Here is a 24,799-nt window from a genome sequence, read left to right on the forward strand (position 1 = left end):
CAGGGCACAAAGTTGAAGGAGGCACTCACTGCCAAGGTCTCTCAAGTGCCAACCCTACAGGTGAATGGCCCTGGGAGTGAGTACTTCCTTAGGACTGAGGTGCATATGTCTCCTCACTGGCTGCACCCTAGTCCAGGCCACATAGACCAGTCTTGACTAAGTCTTTGACACCCAACCTGTACCTTTCATGAAGATGCTTTCAGTGCCTCTTTGACATCTCCTTGCCATTCAGTGTTCTCATGCACGCATGCGGTGTCTTCCTTCAAGCAGTTGTGACTCTCTGCCTGAGGATTTACCTGGTTACGAGAGGATGCTTGGCTAGTGCACGGAGCAGCCTGAAGTCATCAGAGAGCTAAGGTCCCCAGGAGCAGACCTCAATCTGTGACAGTGAGAAGTTAGTGGATAAATACCCCAGTTTCCTTGCTTACTAAATTGTGCACTGCCCACCAAGTGGGATAACTCTGAGGTATATTCTGGAGCAACTGCTGTGGTCCCCGGCAGGATGGAGACCCAGTTGTCTGTGGTGGGAACCCCCTCATCATTGTCTACAGTGGTAACATGCTCATGAACACAACCTGGGGCGGCTCCTTTCCCTTCCCTGTCTCACATTCCCACGGCTCTACTAGTGCTTTCTGGGATCGCCTTCCTGCCCCAAAGTAACTGTCTGTCTCCATTTTCCTCTGCATTCTGATTAGATAAGCTTTTGGTTATTTGCCATTGCCTCTGGGCTTGGTCCCCTGGTATTCTCCGACTTGCCATCGGTGTGGAAACCTATCCAAGGCCAAGGCCCTGAGACTCCTGGGTCTCAGAACCATCCAGAGCTCCTGCTTCCTCTCCTCCCTATTTCCATTCTTCCTTCTTCTCCTTTCAGACGTACATGTTTATCATTTTCTTCTCTATCCTTATAAATCCAGTAAAAATGACACAGAAGGAAAACATCCTTCCTGAACAGACCTTCAGAACAGAATAATAATAAGTTCAAACCTTCTGGGATCATTCTTCATCCCCGATGTCTCCCTGCCTTTTCTAGATATGGCAAGAGCTCAACTATCAGCATCCCCAGGGCTACAAAGGAATAAGAACTATCCAAATATCATCTCAGGAGAGGAGATTGTAGGGAAATATATCTTCAATCAAATATTGACTATCTGAAAGACATTGGCCCCACTATGCACCAGCATTTAGAAGGACTATTTTAGTGTCATGTAGATCCTACTTTCTTTTTTTGTGGGAGAGAGAGAGGTTGTGGCCACCAAGCTTTACTTGTTAGAAGTACCAGTGAGGTAGGTGTCATCCAGGATTCAGTTTCATAGGACAAGCACCAGGGCAAGCTTCCTAGTTTGATAGCATAACATAAAAGGAGATGGAAGTTTATAAGCCAAATCAGAAGTAAAACATTGTGTGTTTCATATTCCAATGTTATGTACAATGGGACACTGGAGTCCAAGATAGAAAATAAGAGTTCCGAGTGAGAGAGATGCAAATGTTAACACAAACTGAGACTTGTGCAAGAACTTAGGATGAGTTTCAGTTAATAAAAGACCAGGAGAAAGGACTGGGAGGGGGTATATTTGAAGCAATACCAGCGTGCCAGAAAACAAATGAATGGGCAAAAAACACTCAGAGAAAATGTGTAGGATATGAAGAAAAAAGGACGGAGAATAGAACACCAGAGACCTTATAGTTCTGGAACCATTAAGAGGAAAACAGTACAAATGCTTGAAAAGTGGAATGCTAGCTGAAAAGTGTGTTGTTATTAAAGACAAGCTACAGAAAATATGAAAAAGAAAAAGAATCCATTAAAATGTGGGATTTTTTGCTTCTGGTTAAGTTGGAGAAAGATTCAAAAGCCCTCAGCTTCCACACTGACAACAAGAATTGGACAGAATGAAAATATACTTCTCTATGTCAAAGGATGGTGGAAGCAAGGAAGCACTGAGGAACTGAATTCTAGATATAAAAGAGCCCTTTATAGATGAGGAGAGAGCTGGGGAGCCTTCTATACCTGGGGTAAGTACTTGGTGTAGATATAAACATTTGGAGGTATTGGCTTGTCACAGACAGATTTTGCAGATTGGAGGAGAAGTCAGATGCTCATTTGACAACAATGTGGGTTATCTAAATAGGTTGGAATCTGTATGATCCTAAAGGCAATGCTAAATTGTCTATCTGGAAAACTCCTCCCGTTCTCATCACAATATTTTTTCCTAAGAAAGCAGCAATGGGGAAGGGTCAAGAAAATAATGAGAAATTATTCTATCCCATTAGGCCCTGCTAGTGAGGTAAAGCCATTTCAAATTAGAGCCTTACACCTTTCTCAGTTCAAATGTTGATTAGATAAAATGTTGCTTAGATAAGAGATTGTTATGTGTAGTATGAATCTGAAGTGAACTTAATTGATTCAATGGTGGCTCATTCTCATTTCAACTCAAGCATTGGAGCCAATGATGTGATCAGTGTAATCACTAGACAGATAAATGAACTTGCACTATCCATAAAATAAACCAAACCTGGGGAAACATAAGCTTTAGACTTCAGTTTTATTGTCTGCAATATAAATTTATGTGACATATGAAGAGTCAGGAAAATACAGCTCATAATCAAAAGATTAAACATTAGAAGCAGAACCACAGATGACTCATTCATTGGAACTTAGGACTTTAAAATAGCTATCATAAAAGTGTTAAAGAAGTTATAGAAAAATAAATATAATGGGTTAAGAGTTGAAGAATTTCATGAGAGACATATAAAATCAAAAGCATTAATTCTGGAAATAGAACATAAAATATTTGGAAAACAAAACATTTATTGGCTGGACCTCATAACATATTGAACATTGAAGAAAGGACCTATGAACTTGAAGACAGGCCATGAGAATTTATTGAGACTAAAGCATAAAAGGAAAATATAAAAAATAAACAAACACAGCACTAGTGATCACTGGGATAGTATCAAACAGTCTAATGTAATTAGAATCCAAGAAGGAGAAGAAAAGACTGAACTGGTAGGAAAAAATATTTGAATATATAATGACCAAAATTTTTAAATTTTGATGAAAAACTTCAACCCATAAATCCAACAATTTTAACTTTATGTGGGAAATACAAAGAAAACCAAAATCCAGGCACTTTACAGTCAAACTGCTAAAAACAAAAAAAAAAAAAAAAAAGAAAGAGAGAGAGAGAATAATTTAAAATTAACTAGGGGAGGAAAAAAAGACACATTACACACAGGGAAACAATATAAGAATAATAATTTCCTATCAGAAATAATGCAAACCAGAAAACATTGGAATAATATATTTAAAATGCTGAAGGAAAATGAAAGATCAGCCCAGCAAAACTACCCTCCAAATATGAAGATTGAAAAAAGACATTTTAAGATAGAAAAGCAAAAAGAATTTGTCCCACAATTCTTCAGGCTGAAAGAGAAAGATACCAGATAGAAACTTGGATCAACAGGAGAGAATAAAGTTTTTTTCTGGAAAATTTAAATATGTGGGAAATATGAAAAGACTGCTATTTTGATTATTGCTTAGTTTCTTTTTTTTATTTTTTTATTTTTTTAATTTGTTTTTTATTCTAAGATTCAGTGTACAGTCCCAGTTATAAGCTGGGATATCAAAATCGAAGTCAAAATAAACTTGTGCTTGTGACTTCATTTTGCCTTGCAAGACAAAGTTCTTTTCTTTGTACTTTCATCTATCTTTGACAAATAACAACTGTCTATATTTATTTATTTATTTTTGTTTTTTACTGTTTCTTTTTTTCTTTTTTCTTTTTTTAATCAGTCATCAATTTTATACACATCACTGTATGATTATTGCTTAGTTTCTTAAAAAATGAAATTGACTAAAGCAAAATATTAATAACCTATTGTGAGTTTCTAACATATGAAGAAGCAAAAAATGACAATATCACAAAGGAAGGGTAGAGATTAGATGCAAGTACACTTTCATAAGGTTCTTTTATTAATATCTTCTTTGAAGTGGTCCATTCTTAATTCAAGGTAGAGGATAATATGTTAAGGATAAATACTTTAGTTTCTAGAGCAACCACTTAAAAAACAAAAGGGCAAAAGAGGAGAGGAAATGGAATAATTTTGAAAAAAATCAACACACAAAAATGAAAAAAAGAGGAACAATGAAAATATGGGGCAACAAAGCAATCTACAGATTCAATGCAACCCCTATCAAATTACCAATGGCATTTTTCACAGAACTAGAACAAAAATTTTTACAATCTTTATGGAAACACAAAAGACCCCAAATAGCCAAAGCAATTTTGAGAAAGAAAAACGAAGCTAGAGGAATCAGGCTCCCTGACTTCAGACTATACTACAAAAGTACAGTAATAAAGACAGTACGGTACTGACACAAAAACAGAAATATAGATCAATGGAACAGGACAGAAAGCCCAGAGGTAAACCCCTGCACCTACGGTCACCTTATCTTTGACAAAGGAGGTAAGAATATGCAATGGAGAAAAGACAGCCTCTTCAATAACAGATGCTGGGAAAACTGGACAGCTACATGTAAAAGAATGAAATTAGAACACTTCTTAACACCATACACAAAAGTAAACTCAAAATGGCTTAAAGACCTAAATGTAAGGCCAGACACTATAAAACTCTTAGAAGAAAACATAGGCAGAACACTCTTTGACATAAATCACAGCAACATCCTTTTTGACCCACCTCCTAGAGTAATGAAAATAAAAACAAAATAAATAAATGGGACCTAATTAAACTTAAAAGCTTTTGCACAGGAAAGGAAACCATAAACAAAACGAAAAGACAAAGCACTGAGCTGATCTCCCTGTGCTATGCGGCTGCTTCCCACTAGCTATCTATTTTACATTTGGTAGTGTATATATGTCCATGACACTCTCTCACTTTGTCCCAGCTTACCCTTCCCCCTCCCTGTATCCTCAAGTCCATTCTCTAGTAGGTCTGTGTCTTTATTCCCGTCTTGCCCCTAGGTTCTTCATGACCATTTTTTTTTTTTTTAGATTCCATATATATGTGTTAGCATACGGTATTCGTGTTTCTCTTTCTGACTTACTTCACTCTGTATGACAGACTCTAGGTCCATCCACCTCACTACAAATAACTCAATTTCGTTTATTTTTGTGGCTGAGTAATATTCCATTGTATATATGTGCCACATCTTCTTTATCCATTCATCTGTCAGTGGACACTTAGGTTGAAAAAGCACAGACTTTTCAATAAATGATGCTGGACATCCACGTGCAAAAAAAAAAAAAAAAAAAAGAATCTAGTCACAGACCTTATACCTTTCACAAGAATCAATTCAAAAGAGATCATGGATATAAATGTAAAACTATAAAATTCCTAGAAGATAACACTGGAGAAAATCTAGGAGATCTTGGGTTTGGTGATGACTTTTTAGATAAAACACTAAAAGCATGATTTATGAAAGAAAAAATTGATGAGTTGAACTTCTTTGAAATTAAAAAATTCTGGGCAAAAGACATTTTTAAAACCGTGCAATGAAATGGAACAGAGAAAATATAAAGGAGAAAATCAAAGTTAGATTTTTGTAAAACTTATAAAATTAAACTTCTAGCCAGGTTGATCAAACAAAAAGAAATAATCATAAATTGCCAATATCAGAATTCGAAGAGGAACAAGTATTGGGTTGGCCAAAAAGTTCTTTTGGGTTCCCAAACGAACTTTTTGGCCAACCCAATAATTTAGTTCTTGTACATATTAAAGGGATGATAAAATATTTTATGTTTCTGCAAATAAATTCAACTACTTAAGTATAATGGAAAAATTCCTTGAAAAGCACAGCATACAAAAATGAGCATAAGAAGAAATAAAAAAACAGCACATTTGGTTAAAAAAGACTTTAAATATTAATTTATAACATTAGAATTTATAATATTAGGGAAGGTTTAATATAGGTTTGGGTCTGGGGATCGGAGACCTCAGAATCAGCTCTCTGACTTTACCAACAACCCAAGGCTGAGTTTCTTCATCTCGGGATTGATGCAGGCGTTTGTCTGTAGGTCAACCCTGCCTTCTGGGTTTGCCTGTCCTCATGGCTCTCAACTCCCCTTTTAGCTCCACATCCTTTTTATGTGTATTGTCTGCTTCCTTCTTGGAGTTTTCCTAATTTTCTAGTGAGCTCATCAGTCATAAAGCTTGTGTTTATTTTAAAAAATTCTAGTTGCATTTAACAGGATGATGCCCAAAAATATTCAGTCCATCATCTTGTGTGAAGCGTAAGCCTCTGTGTGTGTTTCAATGCTAACTGGGAATGGGTACCAGGGATAAAATCTGGCTGAGCCTCTTTCAATGTTAAGCAAATTTGATGCACATAAAACAGACTATTGATGTGTGAGTGTGTCCGTGTGTGATTGTTGAGCATGAATTAGTTGTGTTACAGAAATGAGCCACGTGTTCACTTACCATCTTCTGAGGGTAAAACCATAGCACAGACTTAAAGACATGTGACCTCAGGAACTTTACAGCTTACTTGTTATTTTACTGCACCCAGTAGAAATTTTATTGTTATTTTTGTTATATTCAGTAGAAATAGTAATAGTATAATGAAGAAGAGGAGTTTTTAGGAACATAAAACTGACTTTAGAGATTTGCAAATGAGAGGAATTTTATGTTTACAACTTTCAAAAGATATATTTCAAAACAAACAGTAACTTTTAAAATCATTTGGTTCCCTAACAAATAGAATGATGTTAAGACTTAAGCACGTCACAGAATCTCAAACGTTTAGTGCTGTCAGGCACTGTATTTTACAGGGGAGGTACAGTGTGTGATTCACCCACTAAATGACAGTGGATAAAGAACCACTGATTGTAACTATAATATAGGAGTCTTGCATTCCAGTCTAATGGTCTTTCTAAAAATTATCATTAAATTTTGGGGTATAATTAACAGTAAGCTACAGAATAAATTGCACATGCTAAACAGTAAGCAGTAAAAGAAATTGCACATTCCGTGCAATACACAAAATAACAGAGTTTGCAATCTGACAAACACCTGAATACACAATAAAATACACATCACTATTAGGATTAGGGCTTTGACCATGGTTGAATGTCTCTGAATTTCCATGTACTTTATAAAGCTCTCTTTGAAATCCTGTAATCTCTCCTCTGACTGCACAGTTCCACATTCAGACCCTGTTACTAGGCTGTACAAGCTATTGCTGTAGTGGTCACCCCTTTTCGCCATCACTAGGCTCTCAGTCAAGGCCATTAGCTCCTTCACTTGGTCATCCCGACTGCTCCCTTTAGCACGGTTATTAAAGGCACACACTCGCCCCCCACACGCAGCCACCAGCTCGCTTAGGGCTTTGTTATCTGAGCCATGGATGTAATCCATCAGGGAGCCTCCCTTGAGGTCTTCCTTGCGGGTGAAGAGGACAATTGTGTGCCTCATGGCATCCTCTCCAAAGATCTCCTTCACCCTCTGCACAGCCCGCTGGTCCTCGGTGGTGAATCGGCCCAGCTGTGTCACCAGGAGCAGCACGTGGGGTCCTGGTGCGGAGAGTAAGTAGCACCTGTGTACCTCTTTGTACAGGGAATCGGAGGGGTCCTTCCCAGAAAACATGTCTGGTGTGTCAATAACAACCATCTCTCTGTCTCCCCAGCTTCCCCGACTTTTACTGCAGGTCTTCGTCAAGGGCTGGGCACTCAGCCTGGACTCAAATGCTTGCTTCCCCAGGATGCTGTTCCCTGTAGCACTTTTGCCGGTTCCGGTTTTGCCCACCAGAATGACTCTCAGCTCCGATCCTCTGGCATGTTGAGCTTGTTGGCTGTTTGTGTATGGTCCTGCTAAGAGCAAGTTTACTTAGAAGAGAAAGGCAAATACCACATCATATTGCTTATATGTGGAATCTAAAAAAATGATACAAATGAACTCATTTACAAAACAGGTATAGACTCACAGACATAGAAAACAAACTTACAGCTACCAAAAGGGAAATGGGCAGGGGAGTGATAAATTAGGAGTTTGGGATTAAAATATACACACTACTATATATAAAATAGATAACCGACAAGGACCTACTGTACAGCACAGGGAACTATACTCAATATCTTGTAATAACCTACAATGGAAAAGAATCTAAAAATTTATTCATATGTATGTGCGTGTGTGTGTGTGTGTGTGTATAACTGAATCATTTTGTTGTAAAACTGAAAGTAACACAGCATTGTAAATCAGCTATATTTCAATTAAAAAAAAGCAAAGGTGAAAAAATTAGAGCAAGCTTGCTTTGTTATTACCACACTGATCATGCCAATGGAATATTTTTAATGATAAGGAAAAGTCTGGGAAAAGATACTCTCACAATGTATGGTATTTATGAAATAGAAGCTAACTCTGTTATCAAATAAAATAATGATTTTTAAAACTCTAGATTTCTCTAGGTCTGCAGGGCATTGCCATGTTGGCTCCTAGAAAAACATATTTGGAGGACGAGTTAGAATTAGAAACACACCTTGTCATTTAAAGCTTGCCTATATCACCCAGTTCTGGCCCTGTAAAAGGCAAATTTTCTGGAGATGAGAGATGTGTAGCCAAGACTGTGGGTTCCATCTCCAGGTGGGGAAAGTAACCTGACTGTTCCAGGGCCAGAGATGTCTCCTCTGACCGTGGCTGGGCAGAGGTGTGGTCCCGACCACCAGTGAAATGGTTGGACCAGGAAAATACTGAAATGAACATTGTGAAATGATTCTCTCCAGTGAAGAAACTGCTGCTCGCTTATACTTTGCTTCAAGAGGATAGCATGATTTTTATGCAAAATAGGCACAGAATGGGTAAAACAGGCACACACAGGAAGTCACTTTCTTACCAGAGTGACTGCATTCCTTTTGGCCCATGGCAGTTCCTGAGGGACAGAGAGACCAGAGACCAATTAAAAAACTATCATTTTTGAGCTACGACTCATGACAGAACCTTATATTTCTAGAGCACGTTCACAACCATGCCTCATTTGTCTACAAAAAGCTGAGGAGGTGGGTGGAAAGAAGTACTATCTCTATTTTACAGAGAAATTTAGTCACTTGCTCAGAGTCAACCCAGTGAGTCAGAAAATGGGTTTCGCTTGTCGCCCCACCTACTTCTTCTTATCTCCATGCCCACCTCTCCTCCACTTTCCCTCCTCGCTGCAGGACCTCCCTGCCCACTCTTGCTTTCCGTGGCCACACACCTTCCCTTCCCTCTGCGTCCTTTCTAGGTCTGCCTTGGGTCCCAGGTTCAGACTGCTCTTTCCTTCGCTCCTTCCCCACCTCACCCAACCCCTCCCTCCACGCTGAGTCCTTGCTGAGAGGCTCAGTGAATTAAGAACACGACTCCAGAAAAGTACACTGTCCTTTAAACCAGAAATACACTTCATTTGATCCGTTAATTACTTGAATTTTCCTCTTTCCACGAAGAAGCCTTGCCATTTAGTTCCTTTTCGTATACAGAGAGAAGTATCTTAAAACTGGCAGCCTGTACCAAGCGACAAGGCAGAGAAAATGCATGAGTTAATGACCAAATTCTTCCCAGTTAGCACTTTTTATTGGCTCTATGCAGAGGAAGCTCTCTTTGCCAGTAATGGGTAATCTAAATTCCATGAAGTTTACAGGTCCTGTAAACTGGCTTCACTTAAGCCAAATGCCTCACTCTAAATTGTTTCCCTGAAAATAGGGCAAATTTGTTTAAAATTTTTTTCTTTAGCCTGGGAGCTAGAAATCAACACTGCAGAACTTTCTTGAGTGTGGGCTTACCTGAGTTATTGTTGAAAGAAACAGAAGCGTCCCCAGTGAAATCTGTGACTTGCCCGTTCAGCTTGAAGAGAAAAAAAAAAAAAAAACAACCCAGAAAACCGGAAACCTAGTCTGCTTCTTCCTCTCTTGAATCTCCACTGAGTTTCCCCACTGCAAGTGAGCCCCAGCACATGCCTGTGATTCTCTTTTTAAAAATAGTTAAAATGGCAAAATTTAATGAATAATTTGTTGTCACGTGGACTGTTTTTTCTCAATAGTGAAAAAACCAATGTTTGAATCATTTAAACTGGACAGGAAAAAAAGGGGCGCCAGGGATGCTGGTAGATTTGCTTCCTTCCCACCCAGGCTGCGTCCCCGCAGTTACAGGTTTCCCTGAACGAACACCCCTCAACTCCCCCCAGGAGGAATGACACCTCATCCACACCGTAGCAGTGACTGTCCTAAAGGCAAGTGCCGCTGGGCTGGGGGGCAGAAAGAGCGTGGGTGTGAGGGGCACAGGACAGGGCGCTGTGCAGAGCGGGGAGGGTACAGAAAGGGGAACCCGGGAGAAGCCCATGTCTGTCTGACTGTAACAGTCACGTCCATCAGCGCATTTGGAAATAACTCCCTCATGGTTTCCCTGCTTTCCCTTCCTGCCCAGCTCTGCAATGTCAGGGAGGCACCCCTGGGAAGCAATGATCTAGGCAGTGTCTACAATGATCTAGGCAGTGTCTACAATAATAATCTGAGTCTCTACATTCAGGAAGAATGACCCAAGGGGTTAAAGCTGAAATCACTCAAATGCTTGTATTCCCTTATTTATATGACGTTCACCACAGCAGGGGCAGGGAAAATGTGGGACTTAGATAGCCTTTAAATATCCCAGATTAGTAGTGATGCACTTTGCTTTCTCTCCCAACCACTGATGAGAAAAAATCACAGGTCCCGACCTCATTATAAGAGAGGTTGGGAAACGCAGTGGAGTCCCGGGACACGGGTGGACACCACTGCTTTGTCACACACTAACTATTATCACTGTTTTGCATTCTTCCACATCCTTTGCTATGCAGTCTTCTACTTAATATCAGTAATCTCTTCCTAAAAACAAACCATTCTGTGTCAAAGTACTAACGGACCTATTTCTTATTGTTTTATATGAAAACATATAATGCAATATCAAATTCAAAGCCCATCAATTTTCTAAATCACATGTAAAATTCACTAAAGTACCTATATAAAAACATTTTTTTAGAATAAAAGCTTAAAATATTGCTCTTTTGAATAACCAAAATATTTTTGGTTTATAAAAGAAAGTTATTGGTTAAGTATCCTGACAAATAACTCAATTAAAAAATGGGCAAAGCCCCTGAATAGATATCGTTTCTAAGAAGACATACAAATAGCCAACAAGTACATGAAAAGGTGCTCAACATCACTAATTATCAGGGGAATGCAAATCAAAACCACGATGAGATATCACCTCACACCTGTTAGGATGGCTATCATCACAAAGACAGGAGAGAAGTGTTTGTGAGGATGCGGAGAATTCACATGGTGGTGGGAATGTAAATCGGTATAGCTACTATGGAGGACAGTATGGAGGTTCCTAAAAAAATTAAAAATAGAACTACTGCATGATCCAGCAATCTGTCCTCTGGGTATGCATCCAAAGAAAACAAAATCAGAATCTTGAGGTGATACCTGCACTCCCGTGTTCACTGCAGCATTATTCACTAGTCACGATATGGGAAAAAAATCCGTGTCCATTAATGGATGAATGGATAAATATGTCTAAGCTGTATGTAATGGGATATTATTCAGCCATGAGAAAAAAGGAAATCCTGTTATTTGCAAAGACATGGATGAAACTTAAGGCATATGCTACGTGAATTAACTGAGAGAAAGACAAATGCTGTATAAACTCACTTATAAGTGGAATCTAAAAAGAAAAAGTGGAACTCATGGAAACAGAGAGTATAATGGTGATTGATTACCAGGGGTTGGAGGTTTGGGGAGATGCTGGTCAAAGGGTAAAAGCCTTCAGTTATGAGATAAATAAGTTGTGGGTATTTAATGTACAGCCTGGCGACTATAATGCTGCCGTGTATATTTGAAATTTGCTAAGACAGCAGGTCTTAATCATTCTCACCCCATACACAAATAAGGTAACTATGGGAGGTGATAGATGTGGTAATTAACCCGATTGTGATCATCATTTCACAAAATGTACCTATGTCAAATCATCAAGTTGTACACTTTAAATATCTACAGTTTTATTGTCAACTATATCTCAATAAAGCTGGAGGAAAAAAATAAACATTTTAAAAATAAAAAATAAAGATAGACAGCAGGGGAGGATGTGGAACAATCAGGAATCTGCATTGTTGGTGAGAGTGTAAAGTGTTACAACACTGTGGGAAAATGTCTGGCAGTTTCTATGTCTTTCACTAGAATATTATGTCTCTCTTTATGTAGAGCACACATATTTCTTACCAAGTTTATTCCTTAGAACTTAAGTTTTTGTGTTGCTATTCTGTCATAATTTCCCCTTTCACCCTGTTTTCTGAAGGGCTTCTATTTTGTATGGAGGAATAAAATAAATTTTAATAAATTCGTTTTATAGCCAGACAATTTACTTTTTCCAGTATTTCTAAAAATAGTTTTTCATTTCCCTTTGATTACCGTGGGTGTCTGGGTTTATCCTAGACTCAGTTACAGGTACTGATAGGTGTCCCTCACCGTCCAAACTCCCACAATTTGAACATTTGCTATAAACAGTTTTACCCCAAATTCATTATCTGAATTGCAAATCCATTACAGCAAATCCGACTGTGCATACTAGTAAAAATGATCACATTGCATGTGAAGCTGGGAAAGAGGATGTAGAGTGAACTGCGGTCCTATCTCAGCTGCTTCCTGACAGGATCCTGTCTCCTGCCCATGTTGCTTAGCTATGTTTTTAATTGTTGGAATCATCTTCTCCGCATCATTCCACGAAAGGTTAAATATACATTATGAATTCAAGTTACACTCACAAATTAAAAGAAGACAAATACGTAATTTAAAACATGTTTATGTACTGATTAGAGTTGCTTAGGAGAGGTTTGATGCTTGAAAAGATACATGCATCCCAATGTTCCTAGCAGCATTATTTACAATAGTGAAGATATGGAAGCAACCTAAGTGTCCATCCACAGATGATGGAGAAAGAAGATGTGGTGTATATACACAATGGAATATTACCCAGCCATAAAAAAGAATGCTGCCATTTGCAGCAACATGGATGGACCTGAGAGTATTATGTTAAGTGAAGTCAGTCAGTCAGAGAAAGACAAACACTGTATGTTTTCAATTATATGCAGAATCTAAAAGAGATGCAGGTAACAAACAGGTGGTTACCAGAGGGGAGAAGAGCAGGGGGAGGGACAAGATAGGGGAAGGAGATTAAGAGGTACAAACTACTAGGTATAAAATAAACAAGATACAAGGACATGATGTACAGCACAGGAACTATAACCAGTATTTTATAATAACTTTAAATGGCATATAATCTGTAAAAATTTTGGATCACTATGTTCTACACCTGAGACTAATATAATGTCGTAAATCAACTCTCCTTCGACTTAAAAAGAGAAGAAGAGAAAAAGAAAAGAGGTTTGGTGGAGGGTGGAGGGAAATCAAAGACCAGTCACAATGGCTGTTCAGTGGAGGTGAAAGTGTGTGGGGTGAACTGGTGAAGCAGGGAAGGAACGATGGACGCCTGACTTTCAAAGTTTCACCAAAGTGATGGGTGCAAAACAAAAACTCAGTGAACAAACAAATAAACCCCAACAAACAAACAACAAAAGACCCAACCTGGATCTTTTCAAAGAGGCTGGATTGAGCGACTTGTCTGCTGAAAAGTGTGAGGAACTGTTAGCTTTACATTGCAAAGAACTAGCTGCCGAAGACCTAGTTCCAAAGGATGCTCAGAGTTGTAAGAAGGGTCATCTCATGGAATAACTGTAAAGATTAATGGCTAGAAAAGTTTTAAAATATTTATTTAGGCTGCACTGAGTCTCAGTTGCGGCATGCGGGCTTTTTAGCTGCGGCATGCGAACTCTTAGTGGCAGCATGCATGAGGGATCTACCTCCCCAACCAGGGATCGAAGCCAGGACCCCTGTATTGAGACTGCGGAGTCCTACCCACTGGACCACCAGGGAAATCCCTAATGGCTAAAATTTTAATTTAAAAAGTTTTAAAGACATTTTACATCAAACAAAAGACATCAACAGAAGCATTCCACTAAAAGATGCAATTACCAGCAGTGTTACATTACAAAAAAGAGGTATATGTGCAAGCAAGGGAACCCAAAGAGATGTCTATTTCAAGTTTTCTTCCATCACATTGCTTTGTCTATGGTTTCAAATGATGGCTCACAATCATCTCCTTCTGGAACATCTCGTACCATGATGTAAAGATAGTTGTCAGCTCCTTGGAATTGGACATGGACATACCTCAAGTGTGGACTGTTCTACCCACGCCTTCACCAGTTCATTCCCACACAAAGTCACCCCCACTCAGTAGAAACAGTGACTGCTCTTTGATCTGCTTCCTCTCTCAGTGGACAAAGGTGACAATAATCCCTTTAAATTCCTCTGACTTTACATTACTATTGTGAACTCAGGAATCAAAACCACCAGGAGGAAAGTGCTCACCTTGGTGAAGGTGTGAAGAAGCCATCTGGAACATTCCAGCCCCAAAAGATGCAACAGGGAGGAATCAAGGAACACAGTTGACCAGCAGGGAGGCACAGAGGTGTGGAGCTAGGCCCAGGTCCCCACCAACTGAAGCCCCACTCTGCATGAAGAAGAGGCAGGGGAAAACTTCTGTGCTCTGCTCGACTTCCTGACGCACAAAATCATGAGCATAATAAAACTGCTGTTTTTGCCACTGAGTTTTGGAGTGATTTGTTATATAGCAATAGATGATTGGATCACCTGAATAGATTCCTAGAAATGGAATTGCTAGACAATTGGTAGAGGCATTTGTAATTTTGATAGATATTACTGGATTGTCCACAATAAAAATTTTAACCAAACTAGTTACACCAGCATTTTGTTAATTTCCCCATATCCTTGTTCATGATTTTATCTGCCAATCTGATCAATGAAAACTTGTATTCATGTGATTTTTTATATGCATTATTCAACATGAATGTGGTCGAGTTATTTTTCATATGTTAAAGAACTATGTCTTTTTTTATTATCCTCTCATATGTTTGTTACTCATTTTTAAATTCTGTTGTTAATCTTTCTGATACTGATTTGTAGAAGTTCTTTATGTGGCCGAAAATGATCATTTTACCTCTTCCTCTTGGAGTTTTGAAAAAAACCATCCAATTTTGTCCACTGTTAGTTTATTGTGGCTAGTATCCAGAAGAATGTTCAACAATCCCAATATAGTAGGCCTCCTTAACTTGTTTCTAACTTTTGTGACAATACCTCAATGCTTCCAGTTAAATAAGGTGTGGGCTTTGAGGTTGAGATGGAAATTTTTATTATTTTTAAAAAGTAACCAGTTATTAGATGCTGAATTTTACCAAATTACCTTCCAACACTAAGGTGATCATTGGATTATGTTGCTCCACAGCTTTATAATACATTAAATTATATGAAAATATTTCCTGATATTGAACCTTCTTTGCATATTTGGGACTAATCTTTCTCATCTAAGTTATCGCTGGCTTCTATTTGGTAACAGTTTATTTAGAATTTTTGCATTTCTTCATGAGTGATCTTATTCATTTCTAAAACAAAGAAAATTCTTTTTCCGTTGATTGCCGTGGTCCTAGCTGTATCTGGTTTGGGGGTTTCATTTTCCTTCCAAACGTATCAACCATGGTGTTTTTCTCGAATAGATACTTGCACTCCAGAAGAATTCTGGTTCTATCTTTTAAGAAAACAAGATTTTTACCATCACTACCTTTCACCATCACCTCTTCCTTTCTTAGGCCAGCCTGATGTTGAACAAAGACTATAGCATAGTGAATGTTATGAAGGAAAATGCCAGGGTGCCATTGGGAATGTATAAAGGATAAACTAAACTAATGGGAGGGGGTAGCCGGGAAAGACTTCTGAGAAAAAGTAAACTTGTTTGAGCTGAACTTGAAGAGTGAGTGAGGAAAGGGACTGGAGGTGTTTCCAGGAATAAGTAGCAGCATATTCCAAGGCAAGTGACAGCATGGAACTCTCAGGTATTAAGGAAGGCAAGGATGGCTAGAACCTAGAGGCAGGAAGTCAGATTGTGTAGAAATGAGGCTGGAGATTGAGGCAGGCATTTGGCAAGTTTGGATCCTGAATGTTTTCTTGCAAAACAATGGAAACTCACTCTGAGATTGACTTGGGGTCATAGTGCCATGGCCCCGATTGTGAGTTATGTGAAGAATGGATTCGAAGGCCTTGTCCCTTACCCTGCTTTACATCATCTGCATTTGGGTATCTTTTTTGAGGTCCTCCTCAATGTTCTCTCTCACATCCTCTGCCTCCCCACCCACCCCACCCCCTCAGTGCACGGAAACAGAACTAGTGTGGTTCAAGTGAGCTGGAGAAGGACCCTGGCTGTGAGCCTTGAGGTGAGCCCACTGAACTCTCTGCCCCAATCTATTTCCTAACACCCTCCCCAGTGCTCAGCACCCTGTCAGCCCTTCATTTCCTTTCCAACCACTTCTTGCATAAGACTCTTTCATTTTTCACTTCTCGTTCTAAGTTCAACTATGTCTTGAGAAGAACTTGGTGTCTGGGTGTTTCTTTTTAACCAAGAGTGAAAAATAACTGTTTGCGATTCTGTCTGTGAAAGGAAACCACAAGACCCCGAGCTGCTCCTGAGGCAAGCTCCATCCTGCCAGAGGGCAGAAAGCCTATTTATCTGGTATGATCTGAAGGGACTGAAATCCCCTCTGCCAAACATCAGCTGCAGCCCACTATCCTTGAACTGTCACTGCTCTCTTCTGAGTAAAGCTCTTGCACCAGGAGGGTGCTTAGGCAAAGAAAACAACACACAGGGAGAGACTTGGAAGGATGTCAAAGGGGCTTGAAGTAGTTCAAGCGAAGAGTTAACGCTTCAAGTCCTCAAACACCAGGTATAGGCTGGAGGGTTCGGTTAGTGTAGCCTATGACCCATTGCTCTCAGATGTGCAGGATATTTTAAAAGAGATGGGCACCTCAGATCTAACTTGCTACCAGGTCCTGGATTTGAATATTATCCATTGAAATTGTACAGATTGCTCTATTTGCTCTAGTTCTAACTTCCTGTCTTCCACCTGTCCCCCCAAACCGCTCCGTCGTTTTTAGTTACCCAGGGCCCATCAGTGACCGCCGACGACCAAAAGACATCCTCCGTATACTCAATGGGGTTTTGGAATCTGACCGTTTCAATTCCTGTTGGGCCATTAACCAGCTATGTGTCCTTAGGCAATTCTGACCCTAATTTCCTTCATCTTCAAATGGGAAAAAACTTAAACTACTGATAGGATTGTCAGCATTAAATGGAAAAATATATGTAAAGCATGTAGCCCCAGCACCTAGCACCGTGGTTTCCAAGCCTTAGCCTGCATCAGAATCTCCTGAAGAACTTGGGAAAACACATAGGGCTAGGCAACATCCCTGGAGTTTCTGAATTAGTAGGATTTGGGTGGAGCCTGAAAAGTGGGAGTTCTAGCAAGTTCCCAGGTGATACTAATGCTACTGGCCCAAGGACCTCACTTTGAGGACTACTGCCCTAGGGCATTGTCATCATTTTTATTGTTGAAGTTGGGTTACCATCATGTGTCCTCTACCCAACTATAAACAGAAGTAGGGGCTTTATCTCTGAGGCACCTTAACTTTCTGGCTTTCTCCCTACATAGGACATCTAGGACATTTCCTGATTGCCCAAAGCACTTCTACATTTTCTTTCTTTTAGGTTCATCTCAGATGAGAGGGTTCAATGCTGACTTTCTCACCCAAAACCTTGACATTTCAGATGTGCTTTGTCTATCCCGTTTATGGTCTCCCGTTAGCTGATTTAATCCGAGGTGAAAGACCTTCTATAGAAAATGCCTTAGCCGAGTGGTTCTGGGATTTTACCTTGCATCAGACTCACTTGGAGGGTTTGTGAAAACACAGATTGCTGGACTCCCGGAGTTTCTGGTTTGGTAAGTTTGGGAGGGAGCCCAGGACTTTGCATTTCTAGCGAGTTTCCAGGTCATGCTGCTGCTGCTGCTGGTCCGTGGCCCACACTTTGAGCAGCGCTGGCCTAGTACACAGTAAGTCTGCAAAGTAGCTCATCGGGGTAGTTTCCATGACTCTGGGGATCAGAGTAGGTGGCCATTTCCATAAACAGTAAGTAGACTCAGATGTCTCTGATGTGCCTGTCATGAGTCAGAGGCTGATGTAAGGGAAAAAAGAAGAAACCAAGGTGGCTTCATCTCTGCAGGTGTCCTCATATATTGATGAGAAGACAAGGACTGACACCTGTGGAAAAGAGGCGGCCAAGGAGGGAGTGTCTGATTGACAGGGGAACAGGATGATCAGTGATCTCCAGTTGCCGCGCAGGAGGTCAGAGAGGAGGTTTTCTCTGAAGGATGGGAGGATGGGGTACGTGGAGAGCTTTGGGGACAAACAGACAGGTGGGAGGAAATGGCATGAACGATGGTTTGAAGGTAGAAGTAAGCATTGCATGGGTGGGAAAAAGTGCACAGGTGAACTACGCTACGTGGTGGCATGAACTACGCTACCATGTAATTACTTCTGGCTGAACATTGCGTTTCATATCTTCTTCTCATTTAATACTTAACAGCCACACTGGGAAGTAAAGATTATTATCTCCATATCCAAAGAAGTAAAAATAAGATTCAGAAAATTGAATAACTTGAACAACGTTGCTTAGAGAATGAGTTTGGGGCCGGAGCGGGGAAGGGAACTTTCAGGACCCCAAGCCTATGGGTGTGTCCTTCATAAGGTAGCAAAATAGAAGGAGATGGGGCTGCGAAGGAAGTTTGCAGCCTGATGTAAATCTGTCAATTCCAGGCCAAGAAGTATGAACTGTGACCTATAGTGGGGGGGGTCTCTTGAGCAATAGACACATGAGAAAGCTGAGTTGCATAATCTTGATTTGGTACATGGAGATTAAATTAAGGAAGTGAAACTGGGACAAGAGGGAAGTTACCATCTATCTCCGTGAACTCCCATTTTCCTCTCCCTTCCTCTTTTTTTCTTACTCCGCCCAATCCTGTGTTACCCAGTATCAGTCTCTTTCACTTCCTCTCCTTCTTTCTTGCACAATGTCTTTTTTTTTTTTAACTGAAGTATAGTTGATTTACAATGTTGTCTTAGTTTCAGGTGTACAGCAAAGTGATTCAGTTATACATACATATATATTCTTTTTTCAGATTCTTTTCCGTTATAGGTTATTACAAGCTACTGAATATAGTCTCCTGTGCTATACAGTAGGTCCTTGTTGGTTATCTATTTTATATATAGTAGTGTCTATCTGTTCATTCCAAATTCTCAATTTATTCCTCCCCCCTTTCCCCTTTGGTAACCATGTTTGTTTTCCATGTCTGTGAGTCTGAATCTGTTTTGTAAATAAGTTTATTTGTATTTTTTTTAGATTCTACATATACATGATGTCGTATGATATTTGTCTTTCTCTGTCTGGTTTACCTCACTTAGTATGATAATCTCTAGGTCCATCCATGTTGCTGCAAATGGCATTATTTCATTCTTTATTTTATGGCTACGTGGAATTCCATTGTATATATGTACCACACCTTCTTTATCCATTCATCTGTTGGTGGACATTTAGGTTCACTATGTCTTTTTTAACACTCTTGACCGCAGTTCCTTACCCCACTACATCAGGGAGTCTGAAGTACCCAATCTTAGGAGAACACACTTCCCTTCAATCCTGGTTTCCAGTCTTGACAGATTCCAGAATTGATGAGTCTGAGGGTCAAAAAGAGTAGAGCAGAGGCAGTAGCTTTTCTGGAAAGGCCATTCTAGACTCTGCCCAGGCTGCTCCTTAGAGACTGCTGCAACTGAAGTACACACACACACACATACATACATACACACACCCACCTACTGTGGTGCTCAGCCCCCAGCCTGTTCCCAGCCTCTTCTGCTTTCAGGTCTTACCCTTTCTGAGGATTAGCACCTCTGTGGAGGAATTTGCTTCAGAGGTTAATTTATTCTGGACACTGGGCCATGATTTGCTTTTCCAAGAGATGGAGGACATTTCAGGGAGCAGGCAGACTGTTAAGCTAGGGTGGTTAGAGATGGTTGCAAGGCCCCCTCTCCTATAAACGTGACCCACTGGCAGTGAGACACACTCACACAATGACAGGAACTTGAATTCCTACCTGGAGAACTATACTGGGGTTAACAAAGGGGAGTGTATTAACTCCAAAAGCCCTTGTTCTACTGCATTAAGATATATAAGGGCTTTTTTCTAGCCTTTCCCTAAAATCGTCTCCACCTCTTCCTACTAATACATTAGATCTTCCCTCTCTGAGTGTCACCACAGTACTCATTATGCCTGTGAGTGGCTTTAGGGCTTTTCCGTCAGCTCAGCGTTGCTGGTTTTCCCCTGTGAGCCCCCTCAGTGTTGGACTTTCCCATTGTCACCTCAGTACTTGTGCCTCCTGTTAATACACAAGTAGAGTGGAAAGAACACGGGTTGAGGGCAGAAGATGAAGACTGTGGGCGTCAGGCTGCCACTGTGGTTTATGGGCAAGACCCATAAGGCCTCTGAGCGTCATTTGTTTATGGTTAAAATTAGGGTTGTGGCCAATGATCTAAGGCCTCTTCCTACTGTGACATTAAAGCTCCCCAATACTTCTGACCATATCCAGGGAGCCTGAGACCCCGGCTCACCCAGGAGCACGGTCCCCAGCTCACAAACCCATCAACGCTGACTCGATCCTCAGAGAGCCGGTCGGAATGCAGTTGTCACTCTGCAGGGCTGGTTCAGAGACAAGCGATCCCTGAACAGGTGGGCGTAGTTTGGTAAATGTTCACCATCAGTTGTTCATGTTAGGAGTTAGTGACCGAATCTGTCAGCCACGTTTCTGGGTGATATTGCTTACTGGCACTTTGGGCAATAGCCGTTCCTTTGGTATGTGTTTGTTTTTATTCTCGTCCTTGTTTAACCATTTAAAAATGTTAACGGTCCTTTCCATTTCTCACTTGAGCCTCATGAAATAACAGTGCAAAAATGGGCAAATATCACCGGAAGACCAGACAACAGAATCCTTCATAGCCAGGTGGGGCTATGGGGTGCAATTTTCCCCATTCAGCACCTCACCACTCAACCTTCAAGCCTGCATGTCAAGTTTGACTGGAGAGGGCAATGCCTTCATAAGGTCTCCTTAGGGTCATGTGGGTGAGATGGCTCTCCTATCACTCGGAACAGAGATCCAAACCTGACCTCCTGGTGTGCATTCATTTCTCTCAGGCCCATTCCTTTCTCCCCCTCACACCCCGTGCTCCGTTCCCTACAACCATGTATCTTGTATTAGTAAATATTTCACATGTGCTAAACCAGGGGTTTGTGGAGTCATAATTAATAAAACCCTAAGCAAGTGATTCCTAAGAGTTAAAAATGTAAGCACTGGAGCATATTTGCAGAAGAGTTACCTTTGAGGGTGAAGGGGGCAGATCAAAAAGTTTGGCTCTCAAATCCTGCATTAATCCTATATTGTCTTAATGCTATAGATGACCTGTTGTTAGACGGAAATCAGAATTATCAACTATAAAATGAGAAACACATTAGCATTCATTTACATTACTGTCTTACGCAAGACCTAACCTCGTTTTACACATGGTTAAAATCATCAAACTTTACAAGATCTCTGTTCAACTGTAACCTTCTCTTGCTGATGGTACCCTCTTCCATTTTTGAACACCTTATTTAGATTCTCCTTTTGGTGGAGAAATCCTGAAATATGAGCCCTTTTGTCTGTTTTCTGCTTTACACATCAACAACCAGCAAATTTCTTCAGATCTTCCTACTTGCCAAGTATCTTCTTCTTGAAACTCTATTCAGTTCCTTCATTAGTTTCTGTATAGTTATTTTATACACTTTAAAAATATTCTTTGCTACACTCCCCTGAATACTCCAAGTTGTCAATACCATCCAAGATCTAGTCCCTGAATTGGCTATGTGTTTCTATGTGTTGTCGGCTCAACTCAAAGAGTTGGCAGTATTATTTCCTGTCGGATCTGGGCTTCTGATAATAAAGTCTGGGTTAAAGGGGCTTATTTTTGATGAAAGCTTTTTTTGCATCATTGGTTCGTCTTCAGTGTTAGCTCACAGAAAATTTCCAGGTTAATAATATACAGTGAAAATATCCTATTTTTTAACACCTCCAGTCTGTTCTTCTAAATTTATTTTTGGAAGAGCTATCATTTAAGAATTTTTAAAATAATTATTCAGCTGGTTTTAGGCCAGGATTCTAGCTTGTCAATATCACTTTGGTTCCTGCCCATAATGCCTTGTTGCAAATATTATTTAGAATACTAGTTGTTTTCTGGAGAATTAAGGAGAACATATGTAAAATAGAAGCCTGGACTAGGCATCGACTCCATAACCAACTGTGTGACCTTAATACATCCTTTGAACCTCAGGTTCCTAATATTTTAACAGAAATTGTAATATCTAATTGGACTGTATCACAGGGATCGTGGAAGAACAATTAAAACAATGGAGGTAAGAGAATTTTCCAAAATATGAATTGCTTCATGGAGAAGGATAACTAGAAAAGTGGTAAAGATGATGATGGTGACACTGTTGATATTCTTTGCCTTCATCATCATCTTCTGCAACATGGTAATTTGGGGATCCCAAAGCCTGGAGAAAGCAATCCAAATTAGAAGAAATTTTTAGGAAATAGAGAGAATACCACTGATCATGGAATGGGACATTGTAGAATGTGTTCCACGGCTCTGTGATGAGAACTCCCATACCTTGGCTTGTGACCAGGACCAGCCATGGGAGAACTCTCTAGAACATCTGGCTTATCTTTTCATCCTCCTTTCTGCACTTCTATTCCTGATGGCAACACCTCATCTCCCGATCTTCACCCCTGAAAACCCAGAGCTCACAAGCTCTCTTTTGGTGTCCTGGTTCCCAAAGAGAGAGGGCGTGGAAACCATTGTTAGGGCACCTGAGGTAGCCTTTCTAGAACGAGATGGCTCTGGAAGAGAGAGGGAGCCTGGTCTGGACGTCCTGAGGCTTTGATCAGAAAAACTTGGATGTTGAGGCCAAGAACGGACCTTCATACATTATTGGAACCTCAGTTCAGGAAGTCCTGGGGACCTGGCGCCGTGAGAGGAGAGGAGGCCCGGGGGACTGTGTGGCGGGCAAGGGGTCCTGGTTAGACTGTAAGGTGGGAGGGATGGGGCGTGGGTGCAGTGGGGGCAGCCCAGAGAACAGGATCCACGCTCAACACCAGCATTTCTCACCTTACAACTTTTTGCCCATGGCTACTCTTTGTCGGCAAGTTCATATCTCACAAGGGACACAGTGGCCATGGTGTCAACACAAAACAGTCCTCATGAGCAAGGTGCTTCCTGCAGTAGTCAGTGTAAAGTCATGCCTCTGCTCACAGACAGGACCGGCTCTGTCCATGCCACCCTATCCCTCCCCTTTCCATTTCATCCCATTTTATCGCATTCCTTATACAGCTCTTCACCAGGCACCTTCTGTGTGTTCAGCTCTGTGCAGTGGTGTTTGTAAGAGAAGACCTCAGTCTAGGGGGTGGATGAGCCTCATGCACAGGGCATAAACACAGGATAAAATAAAGCGGCAACACATGTAAGGACCCAGAGTGCATGCAACAGAACTCAAGGGCTAGGGGAGGAGAACAGCAGGAAGCTGGCCTGTATTACAGGGGATGGGCGGGTGAAGTGAAAAGGCAGCTGATAGTTCTTCAGGGAGCAGGGCCCTGCTGGCGGCTCTGAGAATCTGAGACTTGAATCCCCCTTCCTTTCCTTTCTGCACATCACCCTGCCCTGGCCCTGCAGGAGGGGCTGAAGGGAAAGCACCTCAGTTAGAACAGCTGTGAAGTTCAAGTCAGTGTTGTGTGAATAAACCAGGGCCTCCACCCCTTCCCACACTGCATATGTCCTTGAACTACATTTAGGTCTTCTTCCAATTTATAAACTTCTCACTGAAATTTTAAAGATACATCTGAATTCAGGGAATTCATGTTTTATCAGAAATCAGAGCAGAGTAGTTTGTAATTCCCCTAATGAATGAAACTATATTGAGAACTGAATAACAACGAAAAAATAAAAACTTTTGGATTAAGCTACAGCAGTATTTAGAGGGAAGTTCATAATCTTACATATGTATACTTGAAAATAAAAAGCAAAAAAATTGAAAAGGACAGCAGAGTAAAACCAAAGAACAGAGAAGAAAGGAGATAATAAAGAAAGGAACAGAAATTATTGAGATATAAAAGAGCACAAATGAGCATATCAAAATTTAAAAACTAAAGCTGATTCTTTGGAATGACTAATAAAGTTCTGCTAATATGGATCAAAATCAAAAAGAGAGTGAACACAATAAAAATACTAAGCATTAAAAAAAAGAATGTAACTATATATTCAAAGGAGATTTTAAAAATTTTAAGAGAATTCAATGAATAAATTTATGCCAATAAATTTGAAAATATAGATGAATGGATAATAAAAAAAGATAAATAAATAAACTATAGAATTTCAGGTAACAAAGAAAACAATGGCATTATTAATCCCATGGGAAGAAATACTTTCTTGCTATTTCCCAAACTGTATCCTTTAAATATCTGATTCCTTTAAAATGTTTTAGGAATATAGACCTACTCTAAACAAGACCAATGTGTTAAGAAACATACCAGAGACTATGCATCCCTATTCAACAATTACTTTATTTTAACAGGGTTTTGTTTTGTTTTGTCAGATTATTACCAACACTCAAATCTGTCCCCTTTGAGCTAAGGCATGCGATCTAACCCTCTTTCCCCTTCGCACAATACATCTGGAACTCTTCC

At 40.2% G+C, this 24,799-nt stretch overlaps 1 protein-coding gene across 1 annotated transcript; it reads right to left on the reverse strand.

Annotated features, from left to right (window-relative positions):
• Positions 1 to 6,846: 6,846 nt before the first annotated feature.
• On the reverse strand, positions 6,847 to 8,873 carry LOC137768615 (GTPase IMAP family member 2-like). The gene is made up of 2 exons (XM_068550158.1): positions 8,846 to 8,873; positions 6,847 to 7,838 (listed from the first exon to the last, which is right to left on the reverse strand). The coding sequence occupies exons 1-2, from the start codon at positions 8,871 to 8,873 to the stop codon at positions 6,847 to 6,849; spliced, it is 1,020 nt and encodes a 339-aa protein (XP_068406259.1).
• Between the last annotated feature and the right edge of the window lie 15,926 nt (positions 8,874 to 24,799).

This window comes from Eschrichtius robustus, chromosome 8 (genome assembly GCF_028021215.1).
Source record: "Eschrichtius robustus isolate mEscRob2 chromosome 8, mEscRob2.pri, whole genome shotgun sequence".
NCBI classification, from domain to species: domain Eukaryota; kingdom Metazoa; phylum Chordata; class Mammalia; order Artiodactyla; family Eschrichtiidae; genus Eschrichtius; species Eschrichtius robustus.